Source organism: Calidris pugnax, unplaced genomic scaffold (genome assembly GCF_001431845.1).
Source record: "Calidris pugnax isolate Ruff unplaced genomic scaffold, ASM143184v1 scaffold24, whole genome shotgun sequence".
NCBI lineage: Eukaryota > Metazoa > Chordata > Aves > Charadriiformes > Scolopacidae > Calidris > Calidris pugnax.
This window is the reverse complement of record NW_015090922.1, coordinates 10,568,603-10,581,061: the sequence shown is the minus strand read 5'-3', so window position 1 is coordinate 10,581,061 and position 12,459 is coordinate 10,568,603. Positions and strand designations below refer to the sequence as shown.

General features: G+C 44.1%; 1 protein-coding gene across 4 annotated transcripts in view; it reads left to right on the top strand.

Annotated features, from left to right (window-relative positions):
* THADA (thyroid adenoma associated) overlaps positions 1–8,609 on the top strand; it is a 160,424-nt gene extending 151,815 nt beyond the window's left edge. The window contains exons 36-37 of one of the 4 annotated variants that reach the window (XR_001413030.1): positions 4,327–4,470; positions 6,481–6,610. Coding sequence is in view for 2 of the 4 variants with exons in the window: in XM_014951060.1 (XP_014806546.1) it covers positions 6,481–6,647; positions 7,844–8,182 (506 nt within the window). In the remaining 2 variants the exon portion in view is untranslated. Of the gene's footprint in view, positions 1–4,285; positions 4,498–6,480; positions 6,648–7,843 lie in introns of those variants that run through there. The other 3 variants (XR_001413031.1, XM_014951060.1, XM_014951061.1) reach the window with 3 other exon arrangements.
* The last annotated feature ends 3,850 nt before the right edge of the window (positions 8,610–12,459 follow it).

Below are 12,459 nucleotides of genomic sequence, written 5' to 3'. Positions count from 1 at the left end.
AATATGTGTGTGCTTTTTTGTTCAAGACAGAACTTTAATTTTCTGCTCGGTCCTGAGCTGTAAGTTTCCGTCATAATCAGACACGTTATTAACTCAGATCTGTTTATAATCAAAGTCAAAGCTGAGAGCCGCGTTACTGCCACTCTACTCGGAGTCTGCAACTATTAAGAAATTAGTTTTGATTAGTTTGTTTTGTAATAGTGTTGTGTTTTGACATCGTGTTGCATGATGTCAGGAAGGGCCTCTTTTCAAAGTCATCCTGAAAAAGCAGGGCTATAAAACAGACTCGGGCGGGAAGATGGAAAACAGATGAAGTAGTTGTACGTCATCTAAGGAATGGTATTTCTCGAGAGGATAGAAATGATCTAATCGCCTTTGACTTTATGAAACACTATAAAAAGGAATCTGCTTATATATTACATTTTGCATAAATGGTCATTTTTAAAAAGTGGAAAGTTTGATGTTTGTAACTTAAATTGACACAGTGTAATGAACAAGCACCCTTTGGAGAGCCATCTGCCAGCTCTCTAGACACAACAGTTATCAGTTCTGCATTTTGGTTTTTTGGGGGGTTTTTTGTTTGTTTTACTTCTCAGTTGTCCTCTTATAATCTTAGTGCCTAGAAGGATGATAGCACTTTAACATTATTTGTGGAGACTGAGTGGGTATGAACACGCCTTTGCTTGCTTTCCACTGCTGCTGCTTTCCTGCTCTCCTTTTGTTTTTCTGGTGGGAAGACACCTGCATGTTGCTTTGCTCTGGAGTTATACAATTCCTGTCTAGCTCTAAGTAGAACATATAAGCAGGTTAATTCAATGTAAGAAAACTGGTTTCTAAACTCACTTTATTTACCAGCTTATGTGACTCTTGGGTTGGGCCAGTACAAAATTTATTATTTTTTTTAAATTTGAAGGCTTTTTAAGTTTTGTGAAGCTTGTGCATACGTAAACACAATATTTTAAATGAAAAATACATCTGCAGCAATGCCACACTCGGTTCTCTTATATTTGATACGTCAAGGCTAGGGGGCAAACTTGATTATTACTTAACACCAAAAAGAAGAAAACCATCAGTGCAACAAAAAGTGATTGGAGATTGAATAGGTGAAATTTTCCATTTGCATATCTAATATTACAGTTATGAGTGACCGTGATGCTGGATCTGCCATCATTTGGACGGGAACTTGCTTGATACTCATTATTTTGTTAAGGTGATGTATCAGAAAACCTGAGATAAATCTCCAGTTTTGTCAAGCAATCATTCAGTGAGCTTTGTTGATTTGAATGCCCGTGCTTCTCTGAAGCAAGGATACTGCCTTGTTTTACCAGGTGTTATGAGGCACTGCATTGATAGTGATGTAGTCATGTTTATACCTACGTAGGCAGCGCTTCGTGCAAAAAAGTAAAAAATATGTTCTCAATTTAGAGTATACCTGGTCTACCTAAATACGTTTTGTAGTTTCATGTGGAGAACCTACCCTATATGTTTTCCTTGAAAACATCCTTGCTGTTGGGACACTGTTCTTTGTGAGGCTTTTTCCCAGGACTGTTACACGAAGCTTCCTTGCAGTTTTACATCTCTTCATGTTTCTTCTGAACACAGTATACATTTACAAAAATTGCTTTACTCTTTCATCTAAAATGAACTTTACTTAACAATTTCCAGTATAAAACCAATTACAAAATGCTTTGTTAGGCAAGGAATATGTTCTGCTTTTTTATTTTGCCTATACTTTATCATGGTTGTCCTTAAAATCGGTGTATGTGCTCTTAATGCACCCTTTCAGTTCCCCATAATATCACCAAGGCTTTAACAGAGAACAATTGTATAGTTGGAGGACATTTAATAGGCTACTAGAAGAAATATTTACATCTGGCATGATCAAAGCTTTTGGAGTATATGAATGTGTATGTGGGAGGTCTAATTTTTATGTGGGTGGATTCACAAAGAGTAAAACACTGCAGTACTTAACCCCTTTCCCTTTATGAAAATTCAATTCCTCAAAATGAAAAAAGCATGTAGTACCTGATTCTTATCTTTTGTTTTTCATTTCAAGGAGTAGTATTAATTCTTCTGCTTGTAACTACTTGTTGAAGGCGCAGAGAATTTTTTTGTATTTCAGCCCCTGTAGTGGCTTACGTAGTAAGATGCTTATCTTGGTCGTGATGGTTTTGCATGTTGGAACATATACATGTTTTAGAACTTAAAAAACTGATAATTTTAACACCGTTTTGATAGTTTGTAGAAGTTGTTGTGGTAGGACCACTACTGTATTTTCAGTGTTTGGTAACAGCTACAGCTTCAGGTTCAATTTCTGCTGGTTTAGTCCCTGTGGCAGTCATCAGCTATCGGCTGAGCGGCTTCTAGAAATCAGTCATTTGAAATTTTTTATTCAGTTACTTTGAATAGTTACTTACATTATGAAAGGCTATTAATAGTCATTTGAATCATCTCTGTTAGTATTTTGTTTTTACATGACTCTGATGGGGAACTTTCGGATTATAGCTGACCTGAAGTACCAGCTTGCTCAACGGGAAGGTCTCGCTCTCCCTTTGGCCTCCTTCCTCCCCCCGGTGCCCTCTGATCTTCCCTTCCCCAGCTCCCAGCTCTACCAATTCTGACTGCAGGGCAACCAGCTCAGCTTGCCAGCCCAGCAGAAGAACCCACGCGCCGAGTTGCGTGCCAAATTCATATTCTGCTATTCTGAGTGTTAATTTACCAGGTGATCAGCAGAGTACCTGAGCAGGCTGGAGGTAAGCATCAGGAGCCCATGGCCCAAGGGGACTGCAAGGGGAGGAGAGCCACCTGCCCTTTTTGCCACTGGTGAACTTCCAGCTTGCTCAGACCACTTTCTGAAGTCATAGCATGAGTCATGAGCACAGCATCGTGTGTAATATGTGGCTTCTTGAAAATCAGCCCTGTTTTGCTGGCAAATGCTGATGTGAGGACCAGTTCTTGTAAACAGTTAATACGTCACTGAGGACGCCTATGTTTATTTTTAGAAGACAGAACCTTTTCTCTGTATCTCAAAAGACTCTGTACATGCTTATAGCACCCATTGCTGTTACTTTTAGAGCTGGGGGTCACCAAAGCAATAAACTATTCCCCCCTCTGAAAGCTTTTTTTATCAATTAAATCATGGGTGTGTATGTAACTTTGCTTGCTCATATTTATCTGTATAATTTGTGCAAACTGATGTCAAAACCAGTTAATGTCAGTGCGCTCTGTAAGTAACACCAGCTGAGGAAGCCATTCTCGATGCACTGCAGTCGATGGGGTGGGTTGGGATGGGATGGGATGGGCACATGGAAGCAAAAATTCTTCATATGCCAGAGTGTGATCTGTTGTTGAATCTGTGTCAACGCCTCAAGTACCAGGAGGTGGCTGGTACTTGAGCCCTTGGTACCCAAAGTAGGCAGGCCCTTACCCAAATTTTTGAAGCCTAAGTCTCAGCATCATCGAAGTGATATTGCTTCATTTTTCTCTGATCTTAACATCAGAACTGATGCATGAGTTTGGTAGATCAGTTAAATGGTGCCTGCAGTTCACAGATGGGTGGTCAGCATCTTTTGGGTCAGAACTGTGTTCAAGGGCTTTGTGTTTTTCCTGTGTATTAGGCCTCCTTTATATGTTTTTCTGGTAACTTTTTTCACTTCTCTTCTGTGAAAAAATCTTACCATTTCCTTCATTGCGACACAAGGGTTCCCTATAAGGTTGCCATGCTACGTGACTACAAAACTGCTTTTTCTTCTGTGTCATGCTGTTGAAAAACTGCTAGCAAGCAAGTTCAGTCTAAGTAGTACCTCAGTGTTACTTGTTTTGCTACCTCTTGATAGTTTTCAGCGTGTTCATGTAATAACAGAATTAGAGGCCTCAGTATATGTTTTGGTGCATTTCTCAGTAGTCCAGTGTTCATATTTACAGAGAGAGCAGCACCATATTTATACTTGAGGAATCTAAATCTTACAAGGGAAAAAAAGCTCCAGAAAATGACAGTTATTTAAAATATCTGCAGTTGTATCTCTATCAGTCCTCCAAAGCAACAGCAATCTTCAGGAAGACAGCAGTGGATAATAACATTTGGTTTTTAGCTCTCAGCATCACTTAATTTGCTAAATATTCAAAGAAAAATAAAATGACACAAGCAAGAGACGTTACATAAATATTGATAATCATAGGCATTTAGTAGTCATCTGTAAAACTCCGAAGGATCATCAGAATTCACAAAAGCTGGGTTTAAAATGTTGTGTTTTGTAAGCATTCGTAACTGGGATGTTTGTTTCAGGCTCAGAACCCTGCACTCTGCCTTCATTTCTGTTCTTCCAGCGCTGAGGGTTGCCAGTGTTTCTGAGGAGTCAAGGTCCCCATGGCACTTGAATGAAACTGTTTTTTCTACCTGAGCCTGAGCAAATCAAAACAGAGAGGACAACCATAGTTTAACCATTCTTGAGAGTGTCAGTCTGGAATCAAGTAAGACACAGCAACAGAAAAAACAAGGTTTTTGTTGCTTTTTTTTTTTTTTAAGAAAAAAAAAAAAAAACCTTTTTTTTTTTTTTAAGAAAAAAAAAAAAAAACCTTTTTTTTTTTTTTAAGAAAAAAAAAAAAAAACCTTTTTTTTTTTTTTAAGAAAAAAAAAAAAAAACCTTTTTTTTTTTTTTTCTTAAAAAAAAAAAGAGGCCTGGAAAGAAATGTCAGCAAAAACAATACCTAAAACTCCCAATACCTAAAAGAAAATGATGTGGGAATGTCGCACTGCACCCCTCAAAGCTCTCCCTCCCAGACAAAGCTGAGGGATGTCCTGATACAGTGATAAGTCCTGACATGAAGAAAACAGATTTGAACATTTCATTTGACTGTCTGGTAGAAGAGACAAACTGCGTATGTAACATTATTAGTGTCACCAAGAGATTGACTGCCTGCCTTCCTGTTGCGTCTTCAAGGAGATTTCCATTTACCCTCATCTAACTCCAAGATAAAGAAGGGACCATCTGTTCTTTCTCCTTCACTCCCTTCCTTATTACGGTCCTTTGTTCTCATGCTCTCAAACACTAATCCATCCTCCCCGATGTCCTCGGTACATCGCCTGCTCTGTCAAATGCCCTGTACCCATATTTCTGTCGCTCTGTTTTGCTCTTAGAGTTGTTTCCTGCGCTTCCCTGTTCGTTGGCACACGTATTTCCCTAGTCCTGGTGCTTTACTGTACGATTCTTTGCTGTGCCAACGTACTCTAGAAAACCTGCAGCTGGCGTGAGGCCTCGGGAGGTGTTACAGCACAGAGGTCCATGCTGCAGCTCTGAATGTGGGCTGTGAAGGACAGGTCTGGGCTGCGCTGCTATGCCTCTCTCGTGTCAATGATCATTTTGCTTCATGAGAAATACTTAAAACACACTCAGTCACACAATTAAGATCTGCCTTGCCGTGTCCACATTGATTTTTCCAAATAATTGTGACTCTGCTGTGATTTCTGCCTGCAACAGACAGCCTTCAAGAAGGACGTGCCCTTATGATATCACTACTTAGAAGACAGACCATTTAGCGAACAGTTTTCTTTTGCTGGTGGCTGTGGACAAGGATGAATTTTGCCAAAATCCATTTTAGAGTAAAAGGGATTTTACATTCATTAGCTTTCCTCCCGGTCTTCTTCCTGCATCCCCATAAAAGAAAGAAAAATTGTGTTAATGTTACCAGTGGTGAACATTGTTCCTGTGAACACAGTTGTTGAAGTTTCTTGTGCAAACAGGGCTTCTGGTGTTTCCGTGAGCTCTCGGAAGCACACAGTTAAACAGCATCTGCCCCATGAGAGCAGTGGGGAAGTTTAGGGAAGAAATATGGTGTGGACAATGGCTTTGTGTACGGTCCTGGCATGATAGCAACACCTGTAATAAATATAGCTCTGTGATGGCACTGTAACCACTGTCTGCTTTTCCCTTCTTTAACATCTCTTAAGCCTGTCTTGCATGCTTGATCTCTCCTGTGTGCGTATATATACATATGCATGTATATCTTCTTAAATATAAAGAGATTGCACACCAAATGGTGATTCATTTTATATCCCAGCCCTTCAAAAACACATAAAAGCTATACTTTTGAGTTCCAGTGAATCATCAAATCAGATTTAATGCATAGCTGCAGTTTTGAAAAAACAGTCACCATGTAATAGTGTCAGGACTGTCTCTAGAGACTTTTCCAACAGACATCTTTGTATATTTAAACCCAAATTAATGAATGTTACTACACGGGCAGGAAAAAATATTAAGCGTCAGCATTTTCAGTTACTTCATGTATTATTTTGGAATTGAGAAAAGGCCCCAAGTGGCACCGAAATAAACATTCATCTAACTTATTTGTAGCACAATTCATCATTCTAAATGCATTTGTGTAAATTCAGCATCTGTTTTCAAGAAATCATTTTTGTGCTGGTTTTATTTGAAAATGTTTGTGGCCTTGCTATGTGTCGTTGTGCATATTTTCTCTCGGCAGAGTTTGCGCTCAGGGTAGTGAACGCTCCGATGGCCTTGGACCTGGCGTTGGGCATCCTGTGCCAGCGGCTCCAGCGGTGGGGGCAGACCCGTGCCGGCGTGCCCATCCTGCTGGAGTGGCTGCTGGGAGACAGCAACCTGCAAGGAGACTCAGAGACTTCAACCCCGGTAATTCAAACCAACCAGTTGCTCTCTCACGTTGGGATCGCTACGTTCCTGCAGTCTTGTGGAACAGAATGAAGTATCTCGTTTGTTGCAGCCTGATGACCAACACTCCAGTATTTAATGCTTTAGAATTAAAAAAAAAAAAAAAATTCCACATGGACAGTATTTAGAATAAATAGAGTTTGATGGCTGTTTCCTGGCAATATCAGCCTAAAATTAAAAAGACCAACAAGCAAACATTGAAATAAATCAAGAATTACTTAAAAAATCATTGTTGACTCAAACATTTTGAGGCTGTAACTAATTGCATTCAGTATTATTGCAGATGATGGCTTGCCTTGAATTTAAGCCACTTCTCTGGGTGCCAGGCACATCTGGCATTCAAGAACAGTGCTCTCCCAACTGCTGGCTTTTCCAGAGTTGTAATTTAAATATTTGTAACTTTGTGCCACCTTCCATGTGTCCGGTTCTGTTGTAGCACACGAAACAGCCTTGCTCCCATCACTCATAGTCTTCAGAGGCATTATTTACGTAAAGAAAAGCTTTGCCACTCAGGTTCTGTAAAACTTAATGCTGTATAATACACTGTGCTCTCTTTGTCATGAAAAGACTGTAAAGGTCAAAATAATGCTGTAAGGTAAACCGGAAGGAGCAGGAGCAGCTACATCTTTGAGAAGTTTGTTTACAATTAATATGACCCATGAAATATATTACGAATCTTTTCTTAAGCCTGTGGTTTAGGTGTGCCTTTCTGATGTTTCACCGACTGATAGAATTTTCCTTTTCCATTTAATCCACTCAAAAAGCTCCATGATATAGCAAAATACCATACTGGTTACAGAGAGGTCTCTGTGAAATATAAGACAGTTTCACAGGGGAAGGCAAGCACATGTTAAGGATTAGGACTACTATTTACTTCCACTATTTCCCAGGAGTTAAACCAGAACTGCCTGATTTTTAAGAGTAAAATTTCTTTGGCAAAGTAGGAAACTTTTTTATTGTGTTTTTCCAAACCTTTTAAAAATTATGTGTATGAATTTTTACCTTTTTTTTTTTTTTTCTATAAAGATGATCATCTGTAACAGCCTCTATTCTCATTATTTCTCTATATATCTTCTTTCATATATTTAATAATTTTCTCACTGTTACCAAGACCGCAAGGCATTTTCTAATTGCTGTTTCTTTTTCTTTTTGATAAGGAAGAAGATGATTACCTGTTTGATAAAGGAGAAGTGAATTTTTGGGCAGAGAAGTTGACTCATGTCAGACAACTTAGTAAGCACCTTTTATTGCTTATATCAATGACTCATTTAACTCTACCAGATCATGGAGAACTTAATGGACTGTCAAGAATAGCACTGGACCAAGCCCAGCTTGTTGGACATCTTCTTAGAGCGCTACCTCCAATTCCAGAATTTTCCAAAACTGGAGAATTCACAAGATTAGCTATTCAAAATGAGAGAATATCAGTCTGCCTTAAAATACTAAATCTGCTGAAGTCTGATGATGCTTGCAGAAATGAAAATCTGGAAAAGTAAATTATTACAAGTTCATCCTCAGGGAGCTGCACAGATTTTAGTAAATGGACAGGGGGGCTGAATTCTAATAAAGAATAAGGGGTTGCTGTAATGACTCCTGTAAACTTGCAACAAACTATTCAGTATTCGGCTAAAACCACATTTTTTATATATGAATCTGTTGATTTTTATTTTTTTTTCTCAGATGTGCTGTGGGAGACTGTTCCTTTTAAATGCATTTGTTAATTTCATTCAGCTGAACATGGTTTATTATAGCTACTGTAGGAAGTAAAGCAGCTAACCCTAATATTTTCCATCCATCCAGGTGCAGGCCACCTGTAGTTCTGTTATGTTTTATCCCAGATTTTTACCTCCTGTATTTTAATACCAAGAAAACGTTGATTATTTTTTTTTGTCTCCATTCAAGATGTAGAATGGTAATTATTAAATTAATACGGTATTTTTTTATTTTATTTTTAAGTGTTTCTAAAAGAAGTGAAACAAACCATGGTTTCTTTGTCCATGATAATTTTTAGACTACATTTTAAATTTTAACTGCGTTTTCCTCTGGAGGAAGTCAAGGATTCTCACTTTGGTAGTAATCTTGTTTTACGCATGGAAACAGCATTAGTTAGACTTCTGCGTGCCTGTTTTTTTTCCCTGTAACTCAAATAACTACTTTTAATAAAATTGCTCTAAAAGGAAGACTGCTACGTTCAAAACAGGGCAGCGGTTCCATTTTAAACAAAACAGTTTCATCTTTACTTCAACACCACCTTGCTCTGCAAGCAGCCCTGGAAAGCAAGGCCCTCCTCCGTGGATCGAGGTCCCCTGACATGTACCCGGAGCGATCTTGGTGTTGCAGCACTGGTTCTCCTTGGGAGATGCTGGATCTTGGTGCCGTAGTGCTGGCTCTCCTTGGGAGATGCTGGATCTTGGTGCTGCAGTGCTGGCTCTCCTTGGGAGAGAGATGCTGGATCTGGTGTGGCAGTGCTGGCTCTCCTTGGGAGGGAGATGGTGGATCTGGTGTGGCAGCGATGGCTCTCAGGATGGAGATGTCACCATCCCTCGGATGAGGTGGTGCTGGAAGGAGGACACACTGAGTGCCCAACAGCCTCCCCCTCTGAAACACAAAAAGGTTTGTTGTACTTTGCAGGTTTATTTTTCTGGGAACTTGAGATAGCAAAAATAAATACTTTAAAAGGCAACGTTACCGTCCTTTGGGCTGTGACGGGCGTAGCTGGGCACAGTGAAAATAAGGACCTGCGTCGGTGCACGTTGTTATTCCAGCCGCCTCGGGAGGGTAACGTGCCCGATAAACGACTGTTTGCTTTCAGCCTCTACACGTAATTGTATATTAGCGCAGTTGGGCCGTAAATCTGGATGACGGTACAGCTAATTAGCCGCTCTCCCACGGCCGGGGCCCCCGACGGGCGCTCGGCCTGTTGCGGCGCGGGCCCAGCAGGTGGCGCTGCTGCACCGCCCTAGGCCCGGCCCCGCGCGCCCCCTCAGAGCCGAGCTCGGGCCTAGTCTTGCCGGGGTCCGGCCTAGCCCTGCCCGGGGACTGGCCTAACCCTGCCCGGGGACTGGCTTAAACGTGCCGGGGACTGGCCTAGCCCGGCCCGGGGACTGGTTTAAACGTGCTAGGGTCTGGCCTAGCCCTGCCAGACTCGGGCCTAGGCCTGCCAGGGACCGGCTTAAGCTTGCCAGGGTCTGGCCTAGCCCTGCCGGGGTCAGGCCTAGCAGTGCCAGGGTCTGGCTTAACCTGGCCAGGGCAACATGCAGGCCTGGGCCCCTTGCACTATGTGGGGGGCTGACAGGCAATCGCTTCCCGCTTCTTGAGTTTAAATAAGAATCTTGCTGTAAAGCAGGGTAAGCTTCCACAGTGGGTCTGGTGAACATGGGAAAGCTGCACAAGAGGAAGTTGCTGCTAAAAAAACCCCAACAAAACAAAACCAACCAAGCCAAAGCCATAATTTAGGAACAAAAGTTTAAATATTTTCTGTAAGTCTCCAGGATTCGGGGTTACTTAAGTAATTTACAAGGAAATGTGAAACTTTAATAGGCAAAAGGGAAGCGTTAGAACGTGAGATGCAAAGATGTCTCACAAGAAGGGACGTTACCCAACCTAACAAGCCACACTCTGAGTTGGGGCTAAAAATTAATTTGTTCGCATCTGTTCTGAGCTCCTGGGGAAAGAACAGCCCAGATTATGTCTGCGAGCCACCCTTAAAAATAGTCAATGTACAATTAATTAACAGCTGCCGGTTTTACCACACCTTGCCAACATTTCTGAACTAGTGTAGCAACAGCTTTTTAGTAGAAAACAAACAGAACTTTGTATAGTATTGAAATTGCAGCACTGGCTGTGTGACCTTGCTCGTGTCCAGGGTTAGCATACAGCTCTCTAGTAACACTGGCAGTTTTTTTATTTAAATTGAAAATGTGTATGCTTAAACATGACCAACAAATGGATAGGTGCCGCAGTGTAGTAGGAGATCCACAGTGTTCATAAAACCAAAGTAACTTTGCGAAGCCTTGAGGAGCTGGTTAATCAGTAAACCCAATAGCTGGAAAACTCAGTCTTCCTTATCACAGTTTTAGAATGCAACTGAAGCCTCTGTCACCCCGCCTTTTAGTTTATAGAGAGCAAATAAAATAAATAATAAAAAAAAAATTGCACGGGCGCACATCCATTTCACAGCACTCTGCGGGTGACTGCGGTTACTGTGTAACTACCCTACGGAGAACCTTTAAACCCTAAGCAGCAATTGCAGGGGAGGGCTGGCAGAACCTTAACACCGGAGTCCTTATCTGCCGTGGGCTGGATCAAAGTCGATTTATCAAAATATCCCGCCGAATGACGCTGACACATGGCTGCCTGCACGATTATCATCATCATCGTCATCAACCACCGTTTAACTCGGGTCACCAGCGGGCAGGGCCCGCTCTGAAGGTGATGTTTTCATCACAGACATGTTTGGGAGGAGGAGGAGTGCGGTCTCGGGTCACTACACGCGGGAATCCCAGCGGGCCGGGGAGGAGGCGGGGGGAGGTGTTGCCCGGGGATGGGAAATGATGCGGGTTTTACCGCACCAACCCGCCTCGGTCCCGCGTCCCCCGGGGGCAGCGCCCTGTCGCCGGGTCAGGAGCCTCCGAGACCCTTCGGCGGGGCTGGAGGAGGGGGAGAGGGGAGGAATTGAGGCGTTGTTCCGCACACCCCGGGAAGGCGGCCGGTGCGGGCACTAGGGGGTGGCAGAGCCCCGCACGCCGCCCCGTCCCGTCCCGCCCCGGCGGGCGGGTCTGCAGCCGGGGGAGGGACGGGCTGGAAGCGGGGCCGGCTCCGCCGCTTCCAAAAGCGCCCGGCGAGCGGGAGACCTGCCCAAGGGAAGTGCCGGGGTGGGGGAAGGAACGAGGTTGGGGCTTCCACCCCCCCAGCCCGCCTCTTTCCCGGGCGGTTGTGGGGTGGTGTTTTTTTTTTTTCTCGATGGCTGTTGCCAAACTCAGCCCTAACTTCGCAGCCCCGGCTGCTTCCTCCGTGGCGGACAGGGGGGGAGCACCGGGCTGGCGGGGGCTGCTCCCGGCGCGTCCCGCCTGCTGCCTGCCCCCCGCACCCCCGGGGGGGGGGGGGAGCATCATTTTTAAGGAGGTTAAAAAAGCCATGGCTGAATTAGGGAAATATAAAAAAAACCGTGCTATTTTGGGGATCTTGGGGGGGGGGGGAAGAGGAGGAGGAGGAGGAGGAGGAAGGGAGGAACCAAATGGGAGCGTGAGCCGCATGGCGGCGGAGGGGGCGAGTGTGAAAACCCAACGCGAAAAAAGTGGTCTAATAACCCCATCCCCCCCGGAGCTGCTTTCCTTTGCAAACGCGTTGGGGCAGCGCGGGGCGGCTGCTGACGTGGTCAGATTTGCACCCGCGGATTCCCAGCGCCCGGCGTCCCGGCTGCGAAGCGAAAAGAGGATCAAACGCCTCTGCCGGCTCTGCCAGCAATAAAACTTTACACGCCCGTCCATTTTCCCCTGCCCGTTTGTCCCGGGGCTGAGCAAACGCGGGAAGGGGGGGGTGAGGAGGGGATGGGGGTGTGCAGAGCCGCTGCCTCCGCCGCCTTTCCCACCTCGTGTTTGCGCAGCCTTATCCCCCCGGGGGGGTGCCCTGCATGGCGGCGCCCGGCCCGCCTGGGACTGCAGTCCCTTCCCGGCCCGGGGGAAGGAGCCCCCGCCGGCCGGGACCGGCCGCTGCCTTCGCCCCCACCCGTCCCCCGTCCCAGGGGGCGGCAGGACGGCTCCCGGGTCCGGGC